The sequence below is a fragment of the Lonchura striata genome, chromosome 2, assembly GCF_050655825.1.
Source record: "Lonchura striata isolate lonStrDom1 chromosome 2, ASM5065582v1, whole genome shotgun sequence".
Taxonomy (NCBI): Eukaryota; Metazoa; Chordata; class Aves; order Passeriformes; family Estrildidae; genus Lonchura; species Lonchura striata.
The window spans coordinates 53,011,942-53,037,393 of NC_140704.1; the positions used below are offsets into that span (position 1 = coordinate 53,011,942).

General features: G+C 39.2%; 1 protein-coding gene across 10 annotated transcripts in view; it reads left to right on the plus strand.

Moving 5' to 3' along the window:
• GLI3 (GLI family zinc finger 3) overlaps positions 1 to 25,452 on the plus strand; it is a 204,638-nt gene that overhangs the window by 121,470 nt on the left and 57,716 nt on the right. For 8 of the 10 annotated variants that reach the window (XM_077786302.2, XM_021531961.4, XM_021531964.4 and 5 more), the window contains 3 exons: positions 11,723 to 11,928; positions 16,779 to 16,925; positions 24,614 to 24,815. In XM_077786302.2, the coding sequence (XP_077642428.2) occupies positions 11,723 to 11,928; positions 16,779 to 16,925; positions 24,614 to 24,815 (555 nt within the window). The remainder of the gene's footprint in view (positions 1 to 11,722; positions 11,929 to 16,778; positions 16,926 to 24,613; positions 24,816 to 25,452) is intronic. The other 2 variants (XM_085570414.1, XM_085570409.1) reach the window with 1 other exon arrangement.

Genomic DNA, 25,452 nt, shown 5'->3' on the forward strand with positions numbered 1-25,452 from the left:
TGTAGTCCTGCAAAGTTAGAATTTTAGTCAAATGTTCCCTTCACAACCAAATATGCGTAGCAAGTGCAGTAGTAGAAATATTCAGTTCCTGAATTTCTCTTTTGTTATTGCCAACTTGGTTTTGTTTTAAACAGTTAAATTATTATTTTATTACATAAAAGTATTAAAGTTTCTTTCTTCTCCAAATCACAGTTTTGTAATATTGTGAAGGTATCTTACAGTAGGCACTGGAAATGAAAGGATTCGTTTTGGTTTGGTTTTGAATTTGGGAAAGTGTTTCTTAGCATCCCAGAACTGATGTTGAGGACAGTGTTCACTTGAGGTAATGTGAGAAACTTCGGATGCTTTTCCAGAAGAAGGAACACCTGACTTAATGGGAGGAAGGAGTTAAAGGAAGAAGAGAAGATAAAATTTGCTGGAACAATAGTGAGCATAGCATTCTTGAGTTTGAGGTAGTGAAAGTTTAGAGAAATCATAAGTTAATGAATGAGATGAGGAGAAAGGCTCCAAAGTACTAAAAGTGATAAAAGCTTTATTCTCTAAAAATAAAAAAAACACTCAATTATGAGAGTAATAACACATTAATTTAAAATACTGTTTTTCAAGAGAACAAAGTGTTTGTGCTATTCATATATCAGTTGATTTAAAATTTTAATTTTACTGTCATGGGTCATACCCATCATGAGGAAAACTTCCCGTGAATTGGGCATGAGTTTTTTTGAGATTTAGGATAAGCCTGAAGCTCTTTCTGGTCAGATAATCCCCCTTGTGGATGCAGTAGTCTGGTCCTCATGCTGTGGGAGTGGATCCTAATTAGCAATGCTGTTTTTTCACAGAGAGTATTGCTGCACACAGGCAGGAGCACTCTTTGCACGCAGGCTGCATCCTCTTCCCATCTGTGAATGGTAGAGAGAGAAATGAGGAGTAATTGTAGAAACCATTTCAACTCTCTTAGCTTTGTACCATTTGGTTGTTTTCCTTCTCCCAGTCATGCATGCATCATGTATGTATGTGTACTTTCTCTGTCCTGCCAAGGTTATCTTTAAAGATCTACAGGCATTTTCTGAGTGTTTTTGAACGAGTTCACTATTTACATTATATTGCTTTTATACAGGTTGTCTTTGATGAGTTTTTAGTCATATGCGCCCACAGAAGTTTCAGTGTACTCAAGCATTAGAAAAGCCACTATTTGAGCGTCTTTGTTTTCTTTGTTGAGCTGTTTATTTTGCTTTCTTCCCACACAGTTCCCTGGCCTCACTCTGACAACTGCTTTTCTGCATGAATTACATTCCTCGGGGCCGCAAGTCTCCTAATTCTTCCAGTCGATTTGATTCCTGCCTGTGTGATTAGTCCTCTGCTCCAACACAGTTGGTCTTTGCCAAGCAGGCTGCTTGCTAAGTGCCTTTAACATGAAGACCTAACTACATTTTTTAACCTCATTAGTGTGTAGGGCACTACTTCATTCTGGCTTAATAACATGGCCACTATTGAATCATCACTTACTCTAAAACAGGTTACAAAAAGGTTACCTAAGTTGTCTGTTTTTCTTTTTGTATGACTGTGCTTTTGCTGGGTAAGTGTCTTTCAGCTCATGTCCATTATTTAGCATGTCAGTTGCTTTTTTGAAAGTAGACCCAGGGATTCTACTGAGGTAGATTTCTGATGTTAAGAAATTTTATATTTGTATGTTCAAAAGGAAATTCAGCACCTATTTGGAAATAGCAAAACTAAATAATAAAACCAGTAAGAAAATGTGATTTTGGAAGAAAATAGGAAGAAGGCTTGGGGGAAAATTTCCAACTTGTTTCAGCTTTAAAGACTTCATCCTCACCAGTTTAAACACAGGCTTTTTACTGTAATGCAATGCAGCCACAGTCTACATGGCTTCACGTTGTGTTGTGGGTTAAATTTTTAGCTGAATGTATTGCCACTAAAATGTATTTCATTTGCAGCTGCGTATAAACTTGAAAGGAAAAGACATTCCTGGACTTCCAAATGTTGTAAAGGCAGCAGAAAAGTTTCCTAAGAAGACGGTTTCACCAGGGAGCTGGGGGAAGAAAGGAGGCAGTGGGTCACATGCCAGTTGTAATGGTGCATTTGTGCAGTTGCATAGCACAGCCACTCAGAGGGTGAGACTTCATGATTAATGGTGTTTATTCTTGACAGAAGCCTCCTTTATTTATCTGCAATACAGTTTAGTGATTTTATCAGTCACCTGAATGAAAAATATTCAGTCATACCAATATTGCAGTGTAAATTGAGTAGAGTCACTTTTTATTATATCTTTCAGCCTTATCATCTGCACAGTAATTTTCTAGCAGGGGTTTGATATAGAAAGGCTGGATTTAGCTGTACTTGACACAAAGCCTCTTCAATTTCCTCTAAAAGTTCAGGCTACTCTTAGAAATGTGTATAAATATATATATAAAAATATATATTAAAAAAATAACCCTCTTATCCAAGCAATTTCAGTGTTTGAAAGAATAAAGATAAAATGTGCAAACCTGGATGTAAGAAATGTTGTTCATATGAAAACATCTAATAGCTCTGAAGCCACTGGTGAAATGCTCTTTAGTGTTTAAGCTTGTGGCTTAGTGCAGTTCTTTTTGCATGGCTACATAGTCTGACTTTCTTCTAATCAATCATCATCCAAGTCCAATCAGCATACAGGCAGAGCCTATCGTTCATCCTGGTGTAATTTCAGAGTTGAGGACTATAATGGCCACATACAGCACATTAGTCACTGCGATAACAGCTAGTGGCACTCCTGAGGAAGGGGGAGGATGGGGAAGAAGGGGAATAAAATTCTTCTCATTCTCACAGTGCATTAGTGAAATAGGAGCAAATGTTAAACAAATGTTTATTCAATTAGCTGACTTAACAGCATTAAGTGTGAGAAAGCTTCTGACACTCCTTTGACCCACTTTTTCTGAGTGAGGAGAGGAGCGGCAAGGGAGGCAAGAAAGGGGTACATTAATGCAGTCCAGATTTGTATATGTCTACATACTGATATGATGGTGTCTCTGGTTAAAGACTGGAAGGGATGTCAGGCTCTGCCTGTAGCCTAGAGGAAGCTAAAATTTGAATAGCAAATGGGACCACCTCTAGAGCATCAGAAGAGAATTGCAGAGCAGAGAAGTTTGCTGTAGGAATGCAGCTGGTAATTTTACTGCTCACTCTGTTATTACTAACAAGAGATAATAAGTTTGCTGTCGAGCTTTTAGATTTTCCTGCTGCACTTTGTGGTACAGCATAGTTTGAAGAGGAAATAGTGTGTGGAGGTCCATGGCAATTTTATTCAAATAACACTTTCTTGTCCTGTGCATCTGTTTTATATTCATAATGATTATTATTTCTGCATCAAATGCAACATTGCTACATTGTCCTCTGTCTATTAATGTACAAATCAGTACATTGCATTTACAAGTCTGTAAACTTGGAACCAGCTGAAGACAGGAGAGGAAAAATTTACCAGCACTGAGGTTAGGCTGTCCTATGAAGGTATAAGGTTTTGCTTTATTTATAGTTCAGTGCAAGCTGAGCAAAATAAGGCGGTGCCTGGATAAGGTTCTAGCAGAAGCAAGAGATGGAAATCACATGTTAGCATTACTTTTATTTACTGTTTATGTTACTGCAGTGTCCAACAGCTCTGTGCAGGATCGGGGCTCTGCTGAATGTTGTGCAAATATAAGGAGCTCTGCCAGGAAGAGCTTGCAGTCTTTGGCAAATGAACTCTGGTGAGTCAGCTCTGACAGCCTCAGGGTTTACCAGCCCCAGCTGTTTCTTGGCCCTGGGGATTATCCCTTCTCCCTCAGCAGGGTTGTGTGCTTTTGCCCCATTTACAGTCTCACAGCTTTGCTCTGGCTTCCTGACACCAGGCAATGAAGTGGCCAGAAGAGGCAGAAGATGTTCTGCCTTGGTGGGGCACCAAGCTGGGTACTTGGAAAATTGCAGAAAAAAATTTCCAGATAATCTCTGGTAGAAGTGTAGAATGGGCAAGTGACATTTGCAGGGAGTAGTTATTGTTGGTTACTTTTTTGTACAAACAAAGAAATTGTCAGGTAAATGTATATAGTCCTCTCCTGGCAACTGATTTCTTCTCAGCATCCTGAGAAGGATGTAGAGAAAGGAGAGGAAAGCTGGGATGCTCTGTATTGCAAAGGCCAAGCGGACAGTGTTTCACAGCAGTGCCTGGAGGCAGCAATAGTGGTGGGTGGATGGAAGGAAGAGGAAAAGGAGAGGCAGGTGTGTGTGAGGAAGAGAACAAGAAGACTGGACTTGGGGAATGCCAGGACACAGTAGATAGTTTTATTTACATTTTTCATAATGAAGGAAGTTAAACAGTCAAAACTGTGTCAGCATACACATTTAAGGAATGCATGTCAAAACTCCCAAGTCAAGACTGTATCATCTGAAGCAGCAGTTACTTGCTGTAGTCACTACAGGTGGTACCATGGACTGAAGGTCACCAGTGTTACAGCTGACCTTATGTAAAGGGAATTCTGCTAAATAACAGAATGAATATTAATGGATTTTCATGGCATAAACTATTCTTGAAGAAATCCACAATCCACCCATAGTTGGGTTATTTATGAAGTCCAGTAAGTAGCAATGTATATAAAGAAATCTGGGTCTATGTTCAGGCAGTCCATCAGTTGAAAAATAGGATTATAGTCACTGACTAAGGATTTAGTGCTTGATTAATGTAGTCAATTTTTAACTGTAACTACATAATGTTAACACTTCCCCAAAGAATGGGAACCAGAGTAATATTCTTTTGCTGTCAGTCAATGCCTAATTGTCATGCAGATTTCCTGAACCATGAACATCTCTTGTACAGTCATTTGTGTCCCTTTTTTTTTTTTTTTCTGCAATGATGCCTTTTAACTTTATGTGAGAGAAACTTTTTATTCTAACCCCATATGAGGTTATTAGTATATTTTAGGAATTTACATACTAGAACTGCACACATTTGGTATGGCATTGTCCTTACCTCAGTGAGAAAACACTCGTAAGATAGGATCTCTTGATATGACCTTTCCAATAGATACTGAATATTTTCCAAGTGCTTTACCACAGTTCTAAAGATGTGAAAAGTGGATTGGGAAGACAACAAACTTGTACAAGGTAGACAGCAGATAAATAGTGGAAATTAAACCAGAGCCTGACTATCTTAAACCCTGATCTAGCTTCTATGTGAACTACATAAGCATGGACCCACTCCTGATTTATTTGAATATGTATCTACTAAATGAAAGTTTGCTACCAAATCAGATTCTGTGATGTACTTCCCTATGCTGACTACAGTTCCAGAATGAATTTTGGAGGAAAGGTGAGTAAATATTCACTAGCACTATATTTCCCACTATATGTATTCATAGGTTTGATTGTTTACCAATTCAATGAGAAGTGAAAAGAGAAAAGGACTGTGGGTTGCATTTTAAAAATGCTCAGTGCTGGCCTCAATCTTCTTACATCGAAATCTCAGAACTCAACTTTATTAATACAAGAAACTTTTATTAGCCAGTTGTTTGTTGCTGGTGCTGAAGGGTCAGTCTGTACAAGCAACTATGGTATTAAATAAACAATAGAAATTTAACATGGGAGATATTACCAAAGGAATTGAGCCACGTGCTTTAAAATAGGAGCCACTACATACCAAAAAAGTCCTTGTTTGTTCATCTTCCAGGTTGTACTAGAAATGAGTGTTAATATTTTGTGGGCAGACATCAGAAGATTATTGCAGGAAAAAAAAAAAGAAAAATATAAAAGAAAAGTATCCTAGGCAGTTTAATGAATTTAATATTCTTCAGTTCTCCAGGCAGGACTGAATTGAACAGGTATCAGAGAAACAGTGTGGATATCATTGGTATGAGAGTTATGCCATCAGTGCTTGCTCCAGCATTGAATAACATGCTGTTAAATGATTAAATATCGAGGTTTGAACTTTGACACGTTCATAATATAACAAGATGGATGAAAAGGCAATAATAAATTAGGTTATGTTACAATATTTCATCCCACTTCGTTGACAAGCTTTGTTCTGTGAGATAGATTATTGTTCCATCTGTAACCTCAGCTCAGTGTCATATTTACAATGTTATAGTTAAGGATCACTTGCTATTTTCAATATAAATGTATTTTTCAACAGATTCATAAAAGAGGCATTTAAAATGTTATCAGGACAAAATTTGGCATCAAGATTTTCAGTCCCGGATTTATAGTTTCCTTTAAAATCAGCAAGAGCTTAAATCACCTTTTTTTTTTTTTGTTTTTTTTTTTTTAAGATAGGTTGCTCTTAGAAGAGGTTTTTGTTCAAGCACAGCTTAAAGTTATTTGGAAACCATTTATGACAGATCTCTAACACCAAACCAATCTTAAAAATAGTAGTCCAGATTTTCCTGTGGCACAGACCTTTGTGGCTGTTCTGAGTGGCTTTACATCTGCTTCCAGAAAATATTGCTATTGAAGAATGCCTGTGATAAGTGGGGGGGTTGTACTGTGCCCTGGGGCCTCCTGTAGTTTTCACAGTTGAAAGAGATAGAAGTACAGGGAAAATTTTCAATGTATTGATATTTTGGCATCTATTAAAACAGTTCAAGCACTCCAAAACAAGTAAGTACCCTGAGGCCATATTGCCATGATTGGCAATAATTGTCTGGAACGGCCTCACTATAGACCTCTACCAACACCTCGTGCATCCAGGAACTCCTGTTTAGCTGAGCTGCCTGACCTGTGTTGTAAGTAGTGCCAATTTGTGGTCCTGCTCTTGGCTGAGGTCAGGATCTGCACTGTAGGGAGCTGTTCTGGATAGAGGCCTCAGAACCATGGTGTAACTTGTCTCCTAATCTGTCTTTGTCCCTGTCTCCTTCTATACTTGACGGCCCAACCCAGATCTGGTTTGTCACTTTGCCTTGTCTCAGACTCATGATGGACTGTGCTAGTAGCAGCATCTGGCTCTGGTCACTGAGATCTGGTGGCATGGAGTGCATTGCCCATGTGTGGCTCCGGCCTTGCCTTTTCTTAGGGAGCAGCTGGCCTTTGCTGCTCCCCAGCACCCTGAACTGGGTCTCTTTTCTTTCCATACCCCCCTCCTCAATTCCTAACTCAGTTTCATGCACGAATCCACGTAAGATGGTTTCATGGACTTTGGGCTGATCCCCTAATCCCATCAGAAGAGCATTGAGAAGGTGGTTGAAAGAGCTCATAGTCAACAAGCTCTGTGCTGGCTTACCTATGCAGGGACTTTCACCTCTAGTCATAGCCAGACAGCAATATTTTGCCTCAAGTTAGCTGTTACATTAGTTTCAAAAAAAAGGATAGGATTTGAATATGGGCAATCCTGTCTTCCTCTTTGTAAAACTGGCAAATGCTTCAAGTACAAAAAAACAGCCTAAAGTATGTGGTAGGAGTCCCCGTATCTCAGGTTTTTTTCTGCTGATGGAAAGAATGTGTGATCCTTTCAAGATAATACTAGGTAATGATCTGTGCATGCAGATCATTTTGAAATATGTATAACTTGCTCGTGCTTGCCTCATCAACTCTCAGATTCCCATGATTTTCCTTCACCAGTTAAAAAAGAGCTGTATCACCGCACTGTATGAGCTGAAAAGGGAATTGCATTTGATTCTGGTTTTGTGGTGGTTAAAATCCAAAGCTGCTGCTTGTCATTCTTCTTGTGCACAGTTCATCTATTGCAGCTGTAAGCAACAAAACAAAATTACATGCTGTTTACATGAATAATAACTGAAATTCTACAGATAGCTCACCTGTGGTTCAGCAGTGGTCAGAAAAAAACCCCATTTTTTTAAAAAGGCAGCTTTACACATACCGTGGTTTGCCCTACAACTGATGCTGTTCACAGCTGCTGACCTGGTGTGACTATATAAGTTTTTAAGACTGTGCAGACACCTCTGCAACAATTCATCAAAGTGTCATGACTAATAGGAAAAAATACACCTGTTTGCCCTTACAGTGATCTCCCTGTCTCAGCATGTGTGTGCCATTCACAAGCTGAGTAGTTGAAATTCCCCAGAGCATCAGAGTTGGGACATGAAGAAGTTGGCACGCTGGGTATGGCTGAGGAGTGGGAATTCCTGTGGTAGATATGGAAACTGTGTGGCACTCATGGTATTTCAGCACCTTAGCAATGAACAGGAAGGCCTTCTAGACAAGAAGGAGTAGATGCCTTCACAGCTAGCCCCGTTCTCTGTTCCTTCTCATTTATGTCATATTATAATCAAGGTTACTAAGAAAATAATAAAGTCATCCTAATGTGCCAGGGTAAAAATTAGTGGCAAAACAAAGTCACAGGATCTCTTTTACCCACAAACCTGGAGACCTTCAACTATATCTTGAAAGTGTGATCAGCTTTGTATGAAATTTGAATTGAGTTTGCAGCGTCTCTAGAAGTAGACACAGAGGTCCTGATTCAGAAAAGAGCATACATTTGCTTTGCTCCCTCCCTTAATTGGTCTGAATATGTTGTATAACAGAAGAACCCCTGCACAGGAGAAGATGCAGGGCAAGTTCTGCCTTCCCATGGTTTACAGGTGAGGCGTAAATTGTCAAGCAGTATCACTGAAAATCTCCTTGCCTCTTCTAATTCAGAAGACTCATCACATCCCATGGAGTAGCCTCAGACCCAAGGCAGAGTGCCATTCAACAGGATGCACAGCTAGGTTGCAGGATGCTGGGCTGAAGGCTCCTGAGTTTGAAGGAGGGTCCCCAGCTTCTTTCCCTGCTTATGACATCATGGACTAGATGACTAGAAGATACCTGTAAAGGTACCTTCCAATCCAAACCATTCTATTAGTCTATACATGTGAAATAAAAATTAGGGGGATGGACTACCACCCACATCTGGAGATTTGATTTGTTTGTCACTGAATGAATATCTGCAGAGCCACTCCTGGGCTGTACTGTTTGCTATTTACAGGATGAAGGTTGTTCTTTGTTTCAGCAATGAGGTTGCAAGGCAGCAGTAAGGGTGTTTGGCAGCACCCTTTCTAAAAGCTGCATTTGAGTTTGAAGGAGGGACTTAATACTTGTGAAAGGTGTTCGCAGTGAAGTTTAATCACAGAGGGGAAGGAAGGATATTTGACATTTATTGGAATAAATCAGGATGACTCAAATGGTGGGCCTGAGAGCAGATGAAGAAGGCATGACAGAAAATGGGTCTGTAGGGAAGGGAGAGTCTGGGAACACAGAGGAGCAAGAGAAGTCCAGACTGAAAGTGAGCGCAGAAGTTAGCAGCCTGTTAAATTCAGATGATCGAGAGAAATTAAGAAACATCAGAGTCCAGAGCTGGGAATTCTTTGTGGAATCTGATGATTCCTTATTTCTGCCTCAGATAATACCATTTATATGCCTGTTGTTGATTATATTACCCAGGTCAGTGTCCTTTCCCTAGCATCCTGGGAAAACTGAGGAGCTCAGAAGAGAAGAGAGAGAAAGAGGCAGGGCTGAGAGGAGCAGTGGAGTCCTGGTGTCCTTGAATGGCTCTTGCTGGATCTGGAGGGAGAAGCTGACAGCCTGGCTCTTAATCTTGCTCCTGCGGCAGCATTTGGCTGTTGGCCAGCTGGAGAGTGAATCACTGGGCCGATACGGACTTTCAGCCTTCTTGCATAAGCATTTAAAGAGTTCTCTGTTCAATATGCACCAGATAAGGCCAGGGCCCCAGCCTGCTTGCATGCTCTTCGTGTTTCTAAATATGAGTTGGGATCATATTTGAAAAGAATCTCTTGTAAAATGACATCCAGACTTAGTTTCTTTGTTACTCTTGTATAAATTTTCTATACTACTATATTTTCCTCACTTCCAGGATAGAAAATTCACTCTGTATTAATCTGTAATGTGATACCCAGCTGTAGTACTTCTGCTTCCTACATCACCATGATTTTTAAAGTTCTTGTCTACCAAACTTGGCCTCACAGGGAATCAGGAGACAACGAATATTTGATGTCTGGTGGGCTTTCATAGTACAAAGGTAAAAGATGCATTTCCACTGTAAAACAGAGGTACTTTAGAACCATGCAGACAAAAAGTTCTCTGAGGAAAGGAGATGTCTGGTTTGCACAGTGGTGGAAAGTAGCTTCTGGTTTCAGGTTCTCAGTGCATTTCAAATATGCTGAAAGCATGCTAGTGAGTGGCTTAGCTTTATGTGGGTCACTTGCTTGAGTGCCAGAGGAGAGACTGCACTGTTGGTACCTGCTGCTAGGACAAAATGCAGCTCTCTAACAAACTTTGGAGCTAGGAGGTATTTTCATAGAGGAAGGCTAAACAGGCTTACCTTGCAGAAAGCTGTTGGAGGGCAAGAAACACAAAAAAGGTCAGATAGGGAAGGGAAAAGAGAGAAAAAAACACATCAGGAGAAATCTTCATTCCTCAGATTTTACAAGCCCTCATGGGTTTAGTGTCAGGGAAGCTGGCGTCATGTTAGGAATTCATGACTTTGATCACTGTCCCACTCATATGCTAGCATTTCCTAGCTGATGGCAGGGCAGAATTGGCTCCTATGTAAGATTATGTTCTGTTGGCCTTTTAGGTGATGACAACTACCTCCATTGATCGTGATATGTGTATGTTAAAAGGAAAAAAAATACATTTCTTGTTTGATTACTTTTTGTAAGCCAACAGCATCAAAGGAACAGGCTGCCCTTACTGCTCTCACAGCTGCTGCCTGTGTCTGTGCTGTATATATGCTAAATTAATTGGAAAAACAGGGACAAAAAGGCATTTAGTTTGGGTCAGCCAGTTGGACTACAGCAAATACATGACAGGCTTAATCATTGTCTTTTGCCAAAGTGCAGGTTGGCAAGGGCAGGCACTCCAGCCCCTTGTGATGAAATTTGAACTTTTTCAAGTGCCTTTGGAGACAGGATGCTGTGAGACAAAAGTCTCCAAGCAGAGCCCAGACACTGTCGTATCGACAGGGTGGGATGATGGGGAGGATTATGGCAGGTTATTTGTCTTTTGTCAGCTTTCAGCTTTGGTTCATCACACATAGCATGAGAAGGCACCAAGCTTTCCCTTCACAAAAATGATATAGTTAATTAATGGGGTCTTGTTAAAAAACATTGGTCACTGGCGCCATACTAAAAACACACCTATGCAGCAATTTTTCTTACTCTGCCACCAAGTTTTGTGCCTTTTTCATGAGAAGGGACAGCATGAAAAAAAAATGCTCCAAAAAACCCATCTGTCTTAATGGCTTGCAAAGTCTGGGACTCCTGAAGTGGTTTCTGTATAAACATGCTAACTTGCACTTTCAGAAGGAGTAAACTGGAAAATGAAGGGCATGGGTGCAGTGTGGCACTCAAAGCTCCTTTTTCAATAGCCACGTGGTTTTGAAGATGTAAATGATTTTGAATCTCAGTATGTATTCCATATTGCAGTAAGAACTATTATGTAATACTGTGTGCATATTTTGCACTAATTGAAGTGATTTTCTCCTTAACTCCTTGGGAAAAGGGTATTGAGGAGTGTAAAGATTAAACCAAATATAAAGTTATGTTAAAATTGATTAGAGAAATGTTGCTAATAGTGGGGACACAGAAGAATTAATTTCTTTCCAGAAATTTTCTTTCCAGGCAGTTGACTTCAATACATGTGCAACCCAGCTGTTATTCTTCAAGAAACAAGTGTGTTACCTTTATAGTGTTATTCTTTATTGTGTAGATAACCTGGCTGGTTTTGTTTTTCTTCCTTTTGTTTCTTCCAGGCCTTCTGCCTTATCTAGTAGCCCAACATACTCAGAGCTGCCATTCCTTAGAATTTCCCCGCACCGAAATCCAGCTGCAACATCAGAGTCTCCCTTCAGCACCCCTCACCCATACATTAATCCCTACATGGACTACATCAGGTCCCTGCACAGCAGCCCATCCCTCTCCATGATCTCGGCAGCCCGTGGACTCAGCCCAACAGACGGTGGGTTAAGACAGGCTTCCTGTTTTCTGTCATTGTAGCAACTTAAGTTATATTAATCTTGTCAACATTTTTCCCCCTTGTTCAAAGCAGCTTCACCAGGTTTGTCAGACATATTCATTATGTCATAAATGTTTCAATACTTCATCAGCCGATGATAGCTCATTTGTACATCTCACAAATGTTGAAACTTCAGGGAGAAGATAAAAAAAAGCTGCCTCATTCAAAATTTATGCTGGAAGGGTGGTATGTGTCTTGTGATATCTTTTGTTTGTGGGGCTGACATGGGGTGTAATTCTGATATCCCAAAAAATCCATTTTACCTGCACTTAATTGAGTCAGATTCTTTATGAGTGTGCATCAGTGTATAACCATGGAGTTCTTCAGGCACAAAAGGCTTGTTAATTAAAACAATATTTTTCAATCATAAAAAGCATGCACTGACTAGTTACATTTAGTCAATAGTTCTGTTGAAGTTATGTAGAATTATTTCAACTTATCTTAGCCAACAACATGGCCAAAAAAAATGATGCTTATGTAGAAGTGTCTAATGATCAAGACTGTCTCTTTTAATCTAAATGGTGGGCAGTATACTTGAAATCCAGTGCTTTAGGTCTTAGTGTGACAATGGCTTTTACTTTCCAGCCTATTTGGGCTAAAGTGAACTCCTGTGACCACTCTTGTCATTACTCTAGGACATTTCCTATTCATTTCAGTGGGAATTTTGCCAAAGTGAGCCATCAACAGTGTTGCAAAAAAAGGCTGTCTTGTTAATAGTAGGTTTTTCAATAGTGTGTAAGCATAAGCAGTTTGACATTTCAAAATTGTACCATTTACTGAAGGGAACTAAAATATAGTCAGAATCAACTATATAGAGAAAGGTAATTAAACTGATACTTTAACTATAGGAAAGACCTTCCCAGTGAATTCAGAAACTGGCCAGAGTTAAACTGCCTTTAGCTGAATTTGAAAAATGAGCAATGCACCCTATCCAAACGGATAACTAATTAATCCTCGTTTATAAGAATATATACCTTTACAGTTAATCCATTAGTTATGGGCACATATTCTTATGAGAATAAATTTTAATGACCTATTGTCATTCAAGGTATATGGCATGCACATAGGGCTTTCCTAGCAGCACTTTGGATGTTGCATGAATTCTTCCTGATTCTACCCTTTTTGTTTTAGCAGAAGTATTTTTTTTTAAAAATACTTTTAAGAAAAAAATTTGAATGGTTAGAAAGGCAAGTTTTGACTTGAGGAGCTTTGAAGCTTTAGATGTAGGACAAAAATGACAGAGCTATAATGTAATTGCATATATTGGGAAAACTCCTGCGGTGTACATCTGGGCTTTTTCACAGGAGCTAATGTGCAGAATACCTTGCTATCTTCAATACTTTTCAGGTCCCATTCCTGCAGAATTTCATTTATGCTTAAGGTATGTTCCAGTGCCACATAAAGAAAGGTTTGAAGGAAACCACCTATCACCACCTATGACATTAAGCTATATACAGGCTTGGTCTCAGGTGTACCACACTGGATTCACTTGCAAAGATGTAGGCACAGTGTTCTCTGACCCAGCACCCAACTGGTGCTCCAGAAACATCCAGAGATGTCACAGGGTAGAATCTGGATTCAGATTCTGCCACCTAAATGTAGATGTGTACAGTATAGAAATATGTGATCTTTCTGTGTTGTTCTGCCATTGTAGTCCAGTGAGTTGTAGGTAGTGAGGCCTCAAGGAACTGTTCAGTTCCCCAACAAATGTACACTTGGCATGTTAACAGTTGAGTCTGGAGCTCTGTCATAGTTATGATTGTGCTAAGGTTCATCTGTCTGCAGTGCAGGTGTTTGGTGTCAGCTAGGTCTGTGAAATACCCTGCCTCAACTCCACCTGCCACCTCAGAAATACAGTTTTCTTCTGCCAGCCTATGTAGCTTGGATACCCCCAGGCTTTCAGATGGCATTAGACACTCAGGTGTGGACAGTACAGCTGAGTACACTCTGTCTTAATGCTCATCCCCTGAGTTGTGATTGCTGGCTGTGTCATAATCTGTCATAAGTACATGCTAAATTTACTAGTTTGAGCATCTCTCTTCAGGTTTTAAACAAACATGTTGGTTCGCACTTGCTGTAGGCTCACAGCTCATCTTTGATCAGTTGCCATAGCCCTGGTGTTGCGCAGCATCCGATGAAAATACAGTAACTTGACTGAGGCATTGAAGATATCTCAATCAAACAGCATGCTGTTGAAAAGCTTCTGGTTTGTTCCCTGGAATCCATAGTCTGTTGTATGATCAATCAGGTATACAATCAGCCTTTTCTCAGATATGGGTTCCTGGGATCAGAGAATCTGAATCATGGCTTGAGCACTTCTAGAATGCAAATGAAACACTCCTGTGCTTTAAAGGGGTACATGCACCTAACCTACTAATAACGTAAAGGACACCATGGCTTAAGTGATAGAGTATTTGAACTCTGAAAACTTGGAAGTTGTTATTGCTCTTCTGAAAGCCATAGTGGGGTTTCTCTTGCTGCCTAATTGCTTTGGGACATTTAGATAATCAGATCAGTATACTATTGGGCTCAGTCTGTCAACTCACAGATCTGGGGTTGGCCAGGAGCCAGAACAATCTGGAACATAACTCTTGTTGCTTCTCCTTAGCCAGCAGATTTGGTGGGTCAGGGGTGGCTGAGGACTTCTCCGAGGATTTGAACTGCGGTAAGGATGGAGTTGTTGGTGTGTGTTGAGGAAACTGCTCAAATGAAGCTCAGCTCTGCCTATGGTGCAGAAGCAAATGCCTCTGCTTATAGGAAAAGGGAACAAAGCTGGAGCTACCCAGGAATAAACAGGAAAAAATTCAGGACTGAGGGTCTTCCCATTTACCTGTCATTTGCATTTTCCCTTCATGCAATACATCATTTAGTAGGCTAATTTTTTATGTTTGAGAGAGGTAGTAAGGAATAATTTTTTTAGAGCACCAGAACATTTCTTGGCATATGAAACATTTAGAACATTTAGTAATTATGTGTTCACTATGTTTTTTGCAGCAGTTAATTCTAAAGTTTGCAGCCAATGTTACTGCTAGTTAACCCAGACACTTATGTCAGAAAGCTCAGGAAGTATTTTCAGTCTGTCTGGAAATATACCATGGTTGCCTACTACTGTAAAACTTTAAAATCAGTGATTCAGTGTGAGTTACCCATCTTTTAAAATTTGGTCTGAATTATTTCTTTACCATTTCACAGAAAGTGGAAAGATCGTATTTATTATGAAATCAATTTGTAATTTGAAAAAATACCAGCAACTTTTAATTTATCTCCCCTCATTTTATATGCCATTCCTATTCCTGTTTGATATCCATCTATTTTTCACAACCCTTTCTTACATGTTATGTTTAACATTTCAACATCAAAAGCACATTCTTTCATTTTACTTGGTAGTAATAAAGGCAGACTATACACTTAAGCAATCTGTTGCTGAATTAACTTTTCTCCAAATTCCAGTGCCTTGTTTATGTTGAAAAGAACATTAATTAAAAGTGTAAATCTTAATTCTTTGTTTATAAGGTTTGCATTTAGGATCTGATTTTCTAATGAAAATATAAATTGTCTTTAGCTCTGTGTAGGTAACAATATTCAAAGAATTTCAGCCTGACATTTTGTTTTCATTTAAGATTCAGCTGCTGAGATTAAAGAAAAATCACATTGAATGATATGAAAGAATATAAAAATAATCTGCTGTACCAGCTTGGGGTGCAGCGCATTGACCTAATGAACCCTAAGTGTTTTAGGCAAGCTTACATATCATCTGTGGTGACCAGAGTGTAAACTGTTTTGCAAGTGGGACAGGGAGAGACCAGAGAGAAGGGCTGTGCACCTCAAGTTTCATGGCAGGTCAGGGTCAGGATCAAAGAGGGGGAGCCCAGCTTATTTTATGAGTACATCTTACTCAAGTTTATGAAATGAACATCTGCCTTCAGTAGCATCTGAAGCCTGCTGAGAAGAGATGATCTTTAAGTGATATCAATTTTTATATTTGTCCAGGGTTTCCCATTAGTTGATGACCTGCTTAAAAATTGGAGGGGAACAGGAAGCTCTCATGTTATTTTTACACAAGAGAACAGCTAATACAAGTAATTTTCAGAGTACTGCATCACGATAACCTCACTGATGGGATGTAAAGTCTATTCAGTCTGTGGTTTTGACTCTGCAAATAGGCTTGTGTGTCAAGTATATTTATACATGAACTTTGAAGGATGATATGGTCACATTTATTGACTTCAGTCTGTCCTCTTAAAAAACTGACCCTCTGTTGTTCATGGACAGCTATTATTTGTCCTGGAATCATGCTTTATCCCTGTTTGCTACTAAGCACAGACGCAGAGGAACATGGTGAGGGAGAATCTTCTAGTCTCCTAAGCAAAGACTCCAGATACCTGAATGCTTATGAAGTTCACCCCGTTACCTTAGAGACAGATTCCTCTGAGCCAGGATGAGGTAAATGTGAATAAAATGTTAGGAAGGTTTTCCTGCTTTTTTATGTCACTAAATAAATCATACTAGTTTCCATTGCTGTCAGCCTGTCACTTTTTGAGTCACTTAATAATAAACACAAAAATATGAGATCACCAAGCTCATTAATATTTTAGGTCTTGCTGTTTTTTGAATGATGTCTTTACCATACCATTGGTTGAAATATATTGACCAGTGGTGGCATAGTGCAGACACTGCATTACATTAAAAAAAAACCAAGCTGTTTTAATGGCCAGAGAAACCAGCAATGTGATAAAACTTTCCTTCTTGTTTATCTTATGTCATTAACGGCACTTTTATGTTGTTTTTTTTAGCTCCACATGCTGGCGTCAGTCCAGCTGAATATTATCATCAGATGGCTCTGTTGGCAGGCCAGCGCAGCCCGTACGCAGACATCATTCCTTCAGCTGCCACTGCAGGAGCTGGGGCTCTTCATATGGAATATCTTCATGCCATGGATAGTGAGTGATATTTTCTAGAAATACAGATGGTCCTACAAAGGGAACCACGTGGGTTGTTCGTAGTCTGACCCAAAAGGCTTCCGTGTTGATAGAGAAGTGGGAGTCAACATAAGCCTCCTCATGAGGCTGGAGGGCCAGAGAATTCATTGCCAAATGCACAAGGGTTATGTCAAGCCTAAAAGTAAACTTTGAAAGAAAGTAGGGAGAGGAGCAGGACTGCTCCTGAAAACAGGTTATAAATTTTATTTCTAGAAGGGCTTGAGTGCTTTTGAAATTGTCGTATTCTATTGCAAGCAGTAACTCACTTTCATATTTAGGCTGAGTATTTCTCTGATGAGCTCTCTGTTAACAGAAAGTTTACATCTGTTTTTCTGTTAGGAGAGCATGCCGTGAACCTTTCAGAGAGTGCTAGCTGCACTTACAAGTTGTGTATCATAGACCAATAGACCAGTGACCACTAGTAAAGTGAAGCAGGTTGCTTAATTCTCAAAGATCCCGACTTAGTTTTCCATAACATTTCCATAATATTAAGAGCCTTCTTTATCCACTCGGTATCTTTCAGTCCTCTAATCTGTCTCTCTTTCTCTGTTGAAGGAGGAAAAGAGAGGACCCCATTGCAAATTGCTTGCTACTGCTTCTTTTGATCAGACAGAAGGGATTTGCAAAGCATTCCCCTTGAGTCATAGATGCTTACATGCTTTTCAGGATGAACTCTGTTCCTTCTGATGAGGGCAATAGAAAATGCTGGCAAGAAAGGGTGGTGACGTTGACTTTTGCTTGGTAGTACAGACCAGTACAATAGTGTTAGACAACCGTATTTTCCTGTAGAATTTTAAACTTTTTGTTTACATGCAATTTCTTCTTCCTGCTGTTGTTGCACACCATAGTTGGTGATCTCAAGGAGTGTGGGTGTTGGGCGGTTAACCTCTGGGATATATAGAAATATATATAGCTAGCCCTGCAAAACACATGCCTTGGAATGTGAAGTACTTGATTGACCAATAATTTTTATCAGAGTCAGACAAGACAGTTGTGAAACTCTACAGGAAGAATTTTTTCATTCCGTTTCCTTGCTAATGAAGGATTTTTAAAATTAATTTTCTATTATCAGTCTCACTGCACCAGTAGTATGCATAAAGAATTTACAGTAACATACCTTGAGCACACTGCAGAAGCACAATAAACTCATGCAAGTAGTCTGGACTTAAACCAGAAATTAATGTGCAGATTTAGGTACTTGAAAGCTTAAGTATATGATACTTCCTGATTTGGATTTTGAGAGAGATAGGGAGAGATGAGGCACACTGCTAAACACTGAATGCCTATTAAAAATACCTTGCAGAATGGAAGCACTGTTAAATGTGGTTCAGGTAATGTAAATTTGCTGCTGTGTTCCAGCTGCAAGGACAAATCCACAGCTTGCATGAATGGGCATGTCTTCCTTGAAAAGGATCGTAAAATCATAGAATAGTTTGGGTTATAAGGGAACTTTAAAGGTCATCTACTAAAACTTTACATGTAATGAGCCGGGATATTTTAAATTTTCAAGGGGTTTGGTTCCTACAGTGAGAGAGTGTGTCTGAATGCACATAAATAGCAGTACCAAACTGCATTCTTGGATGCAGATTTGATCTAATGGGTTTATTCAGCCTTTAGAAAAGTAGATACCCATATATTCACCAGAAGACTTGCAAAAACCAGATGACTTTGCAGTACTCATACAAATAATGGCATTTGCAGAAGGATCTTCCTGTGTTAATAGAGATTGTATATGTTGTAATCTACATAGAATTGCATCTTTTCTATCCCAAGAATGTTATCACTTCTTACTTAACAGGAAATGTTTTGACTTTTGCCCATAATTTCATCCCATTCATAAAAGGTAACTAAACTATTTGTGTTCACCAGCTCTAGCTAGGATACATTTGAAATGCACACTTTAATTTCTTTTATGTTTGTTTTCAGAAATTAAGATCACACATTTAAGATTAATTATACCAGCAACTTTTCAATTAGGCATTTTTTCAGAGTTAGAGACAAAAACTGTACTATTATGCAAATGGGTTATTTTTAAACAGTAAATAGAGAATTAAAATGAGTGAATCGTAGTAAGGTCACTCAGCTCACCTTCTGTATTTGATGAGAATATGTTTAGTCAGGCAATAGCTGCTTTTATCTAAATAGAGTATGAAGCTACCCTTTTACTTTGTAAAAACTAATTAAAACTATCTTAACTTGCATGGGTATACAGTAAATTAATTGTCATTAAGTAGGAAGCTGAATGTCCTATCATTCATCATGCAAAAGAAAACTCCTTTCTTCTTTGTCAGATTTTTAGATTAGAAAGGAGAACAAAACAATTAGCAGGAACTTGATATTAAGACTTTATAAAAATCCCCAGTAACAATGCCTATGTATGCATTTAATAACAAAATACAGTGATCAGTTGGAAGTAATGCCATTTGTTTGGATCTTTCTTCTTAAGGATTTGTATGGTTATCTTAAAAGTAGTCTTTCGCCTTTGCCCAATCTTGTCTGCAGAAGACACATGAGTAGCTTCCCTCATTATATGCTATCAAATTCTGAGCAAGTTGACTCAACTGACTGAAAGGCTGCTGTTCATTTATCCCACACAACAACTAAATAGATACAAGCAAGACATTGTTTTTCTTTTGTAAAGCAATTCTGTCTCCTAATTGTATGCTTATACAGCATCTAGCACAGAAATTTGGAATCTCTATCCTCTCCTGTAGTGCAAATAATAATTCCAACACCAGCATACACTGAGTTCCAAAGTGTGTTACATACAGTATATGCAGTTTGGGGTTTTCTATTTTGCTCTGTGGTTCTGGAAAACTGATTTCAAATGGGGATTACAGGAGTGGGAGAATTGTTAATCAGAGGTATATCTTACCCAAGGGTCAGGAGACTTCTTGAAGCTCTGAACTTCACTGTCCATTAACTGTCTAATACATTGCAGAAGACTAAAACCAAGATTATGCGTGTTTAATTGTAATTCTTCTTCCTCATGTCCTGAGTGGCATGAAAACTGGACCAAAATTTTCTCTGCTGCTATAAAGCTTTTCTAAAGTTTTGGTGGCCAGAGATCCTGAGCAAGCCTTGCCATCTTCTTGCTTGTCCAAAAAATGTCAGATTTGTTACCTTCAAGTATAGCATCAAAATAGGAGTGGAGTGGGTATGGAAGTTATTGACAGCACCACAGTAGCAAAAACTGAAATTACTTGTTGGGGCTGTAAAGATGTTGAATGCCAAAACTGTCTTTAAGCACTATAATTTTAAAAATCACTGTCTTTCGGGTTGATAGGTGTATTTTTCACTTGGGGAATATGTTCTACTCTCCTAAATGAGGTTCAGTGGAACACAAGCATGTTCCCTGAGGTTTCAAGATTCCAAATTATTAATAACCTCATTCAGATTTACTCTTGTCTATCCTCACTCAGAACAGGAGTTTTCTCTATTTCAAAGGTATTTGGTAATGACCTACTCCTTTTGCCATTAGAGACTCTGACCCAGCTGACCTAAAGAGTTTGGGCAGCTGTGGTGCATTGACCTTGGCTGGAGGTCAGGTGCCCACCAAACTGCTCTATCAGTTCCTCTTCTCAGCTGGACGTGGGAGAGAAAAACACACGGAAAACAACTCGTAGGTTGAGATAAGGCAGTTTACTCGGGCAAAAGTGAAAGATTGCATGTACAGAAGCAAAGAGAATACAAAAAATTTTATTCTCTACTTCCCACCAGCAAGCAATGTCTGTCCACTTCCTGGGAAGTGGGGTTCCAGCACATGGAGTTGTTGCTCTGGAAGGCAAACATTGTAATGAATGAACATTCCCTTACCCGCTCATTTTCTTATCCATAATGTCTGAGCTGACATCATAAGGTGTGGAATATCCCTTTGGACAGTTTGGGTCAGCAGGCCTGGTTGTGTCCCCTCCCAGGATCTTGCTGACTTCCAGACTACTGATGGGAAGAATGTTGGAAGACAGTGCTGTGCCAGCACTGCTCAGCAGCAGCCAAAACTTCCTTGCAGCTACCACTGCAAAGCACAGCACCATGAGAGCTGCAGTGGGGAAAAAAATGTATGTTATCTCAGCCAGACCCAAACACCAGCCTGGAGAGTTAAGCCAGAGTGAGAAGCTTTGGACTGGGTTTGGTTTCTGTTTGTCAAAGCACAGTTGGAGAATGAGGATGGAGTATCAAAGCCATTCCTTCTCTCATCCTGATGATAGATTTATCATTTTGAAAACTAAGACAAAATTTATGATAAACTTTTATAAAGTGAAAACAAAGTTTTTACACATCTGTAAGCAGAAGTCAGAAGGAAAAGAAAGAAAAAAGGTTTTACTTTAAAGCCATCCCCTCTAAATGTCCCATGTTCATAGCCTTCAATAAAGACCAGTGCCTGAGACATGTTCAAAGAAGTTTGATTTAAAGGAAGGGAGTAAAAAAGGTTTGATGAAGTTTGATTTAAAGGGATGGAATAAATGATACATGTCTGAAGATTGCCTTATAAATGATTAAGCAATGCTAAAAACTTCAACTCAGAAATCAAATTCATGGGCAGATTTGCTGGATGGCATATTCCATTTTTGAAATTTATGATGGAGATAGATATCTGTTATTTTAGAATTGATCTCCACGTCAGAATAAGATCTTTTCTTCTGACACCTGCTGGATTTTTTGTTGGCACACTCGAGTCTTTACTCTCTACTAGTGACTTTTTATTTCTATAATGTCTACTCATAAAGGGTGACATTTTTAAGCAAATCTTCACTGTCAACTTCCATTTGCATGCTTTGCCAAAGCTGGTGTTTTTTTATCACCACTTCCACAGAGGTAAATGGATTTTTAGTGAATCAGTGCTCCTTCATTCTCTGATTTTAAAGCATTATTGAGTAGGGAATGTAATACTTTAGTGGGAGAGCACTGTGAGCAGATGTACACCTCAAATTGCTAAATAAATATTGAAGTGTTTGTTTTTTAAATAAATGCTGGGCAAGGCTGGAAAGTTTGGTTTAGTATTCAGAGGCACGGACAAATTGTGACCTATTCCTTTTTATAGTAGCATACTAACAAATTCATGTTATGCTGGATGAATGGTTAAACAAATGTCCTGTAATGAGTGGCCAGCTCATGCTTAAGACTTTTTAGGCATGTGAGATCTAATTAAACCACAAAGATAGGGCGAAACAGTAATTCCATTCAATTGTATTTTCAGTTTTAGAAGTTGTGGCCCCCCTTGAATTGAATCCCTGTCTCCTGTGCTCAAACTCGGTAGATCTCTTGCCTGGCTGAAGCAGAAATGTTCCCTTTTTGTAGGATCCTGCAAAATCTCCCTTAGGAGATTGTTCCTGTCGTAGGTAGATGGAGGGGGCTGCTGAATTCCCAGAGCTAGATGGGGCCTGAAACAGGTGCTGCCTGGAGGAAGAGAGGAAGCCTGAGACTACTGTATGGATGGCTCAACCCCTGGCGCTGCCCCTGACAGGAGTGTCTTTCTCCATCTCTGGCCACAGGTCTGGTGCATCCACTGTGGACACAGGGATGCCCTGGCAGCAGCTGGCAGGCAAGGTGAAGGTGTAGCAAGCAGTGGGAGACATGCAAGAGCCATAGCATGACATAGGCAAGGGGTAAAGGAGACTGATTCAGTCCAGAAAGGGTGAGGAGGAGGGAAGTCTGTACAGTTCTTGAGACTGTGCAGGACACTGCAGGGAGTATAAGGTCTGCACTTAGCTATGCCCTTGTAAAACCATGATAAAGCACTTGAATTGTATCCTCATCTGGGGTAAATTACATTACAAGCACTAACTTCAGAGGCATTGTTTTAATTCATTCCAGCTGAACAGTCAGTAGAGAAGAATTGTGGATTAAAGATGCAAGTGCAAATTACTACTATTTTTGTTTTACCGTGACATGTATGTTGTATTTCCTTGTTAGATATATTGCAGTTTCTTATAGCTGCTGATCATTGTTGTTTCTTATTTTAGCACAAGTAAAAGATCTCTGCCTTTGAAAAACATGAAGCATAGCACTAATAAAATATCAGACACAATACAATAGCAAGCTCCTGAAAGAGATAAAACAGATTACAAAAAAATAGCATGTGGTAGGTTTTACAAATAAATAAATGGCTATACCTAAATTTTAAATGATTAATCAAGAGCTTGAATATTCATTGAAAGGCTGAAGCTGTATGGACTAAGGCTTATTCTGGAGACAGAGCAGGAAGGAACAAAACTCTGTATTACTGAGATGCCAAAGAAGATAAGGATTATAAATGGAGATCTGATCACACAGTCACAATAGCAATAAAATGTCAGCCCCTGATACTGTATTAAAATCTTGGCAAGCATGCACAGAAAGAAGGGAAGCCCACTCAGGTGTGTAAGAAAGCATACTAATAGATTCTAATCTAGCTCTGATCTTGAGATGAGTCTAATTAGAGTAATTTGGGCTCTTCTCCTGGTTATTGTTAGACATGTAAGCTTAAATACCCTGCAAAAAACAAAAGATTCTGGATGAAAAGATGTTAAGAAAGCAGACCTGTACTGGATGCTTGTGGCCAGCTGTGAATTGTTAGCAAATTACAGAGAATGTCAGGGACTCTAGGAGAAGTAGCTGTAAAGTTTGAAGCAGCTGTAAAGCTGCATCAAACCCAGGACGTCCATGACCCTGGCTGTCAGGATCATTAGGATTCAGTGCTTTACTGCAGGTTAAAGGGATTAAAAAGGTAGAAGCAGCAGTACTGTTAAAGGAAATTGTTCAGTGTGCAGTGGGGAAGCTAATTCTCTCCTTACACTCAACCAAGATAGAAAATAATTAAATAAAGGCAATAATGTAAGGTGATATATCTTCTGTCAGGACTGCAGAGAGTTGGGATGACATGGTAAAATAGATCAGAAGAGGCAGAGGTTTTCAGAACAGGACATAAAATTTAGAAACATAATGTGTATTTATTTAAGTGGTATCTGTATGTTTGCCTTCACTTTGCTGCTTTGAAAATCTAATCTCCAGTTTTAAAGAAATTTAGCTGTTGTAGGCCCCTATACAACCCATCGCAGGAAAAGAATATCATAGGATCTTGGACAAATTCAAATAAAGCCTACTGTTTCTCATTTTAATGCTCTGAATGTCAATCTGAATTCTGCTGATAGAGCTGGCCCTTTTAGTGTTTGTTTCAGTCCTTATTTTTAGTTTTACATCAAATACCTGGTAGAATTATGGTCAACAGAGGGAAAGCTGCCTCTTCATTTCTATACTGTATCTGACATGTGTACGTTTGGCTGTATGTATTAAAGTGTTGTGGGTTTGGGCTTGCTGGTATCCCGGATCTGAACCACTGCCTCATTGCTCATGGTTGAATTAATGATGTGAATGTCTAAGAAGCCATCACATTCATAAATCACCAGAAATGAGAGGGATAACTCATAAAAGTCTTTTCCTTTTGTTTAGTCATTTATCATTTTGCTTGCACATTAATAAACAGAGCTCCCCTGAGGTAAGCCATAGGAAGAAAGATTTTTCTTCCTAATTTTCCTCAATCGTGGCCAGTAGATCACAAATGAAGAAAGCGGGCTTGTCACAGTGTGCTGGTGTCTCCCTCTACCCATGACTGATAACAAATAAATCCGATGAAATGCCCTGGTGGATAATTATTTGTGTTTACATAACAGGCGCCAGGTTTCCAAGTCCGAGGTTGTCAGCTAGACCAAGCCGAAAGCGCACGCTGTCCATATCCCCCCTGTCTGACCACAGCTTTGACCTTCAGACCATGATACGGACATCTCCAAATTCCTTGGTCACAATTCTCAATAATTCTCGTAGCAGTTCGTCAGCCAGTGGTTCTTATGGCCACTTATCTGCAAGTGCAATAAGGTAAGAATTGTATTTGCTACCTGAATTGCATATTCTCATTTATGTGTCACACACCCCCAAATATGAATGCATACTCACATTTTTAAGTAACTTGTGGGGTGGGGTTTTTTTTGGGAATATGTGCATTTTGCAGTTTCTATAATGTATATTCATTGGAGCTTAATTTAAAGTGTTAAATATTTTTTTCTTGTTCAGAAAGGTAACCACAAGGAACTTTTTGGCCTATTCTTGTCCAGTGCTGGTAATATTTTGTCTAACCAGCAGGAACAGTGTGTGTTTGTGTGTCCAGTAATCTGTTTTCAGAGAAGAAACTCTAGGATAGGTTTGTGACTTAAGTCACTTGGGTTCTTCTGCCCATGGATATGATGGACAGTGAAATGTTCCTACATTACAATCATCAGAAAGTAAAGAAGAGGAATATGGTACTGTTCAATCCAAATGTTTGGATTTAACTTTTGGGTATTCAAAAGTTTGTTTGTTTTTTTTTTTCCACGTATTGAAAGATTTGACATTCTCTGGCTAATTTTTTTTTATTGGTACCAAGTAAGTACTGTCATCAGAAATACTGTGATTTTCATTTGGCTGCTTCACTTGTGTGTGCAAGAAAACAGTCAGGAATGGTTGTTCTGGAAGCAGA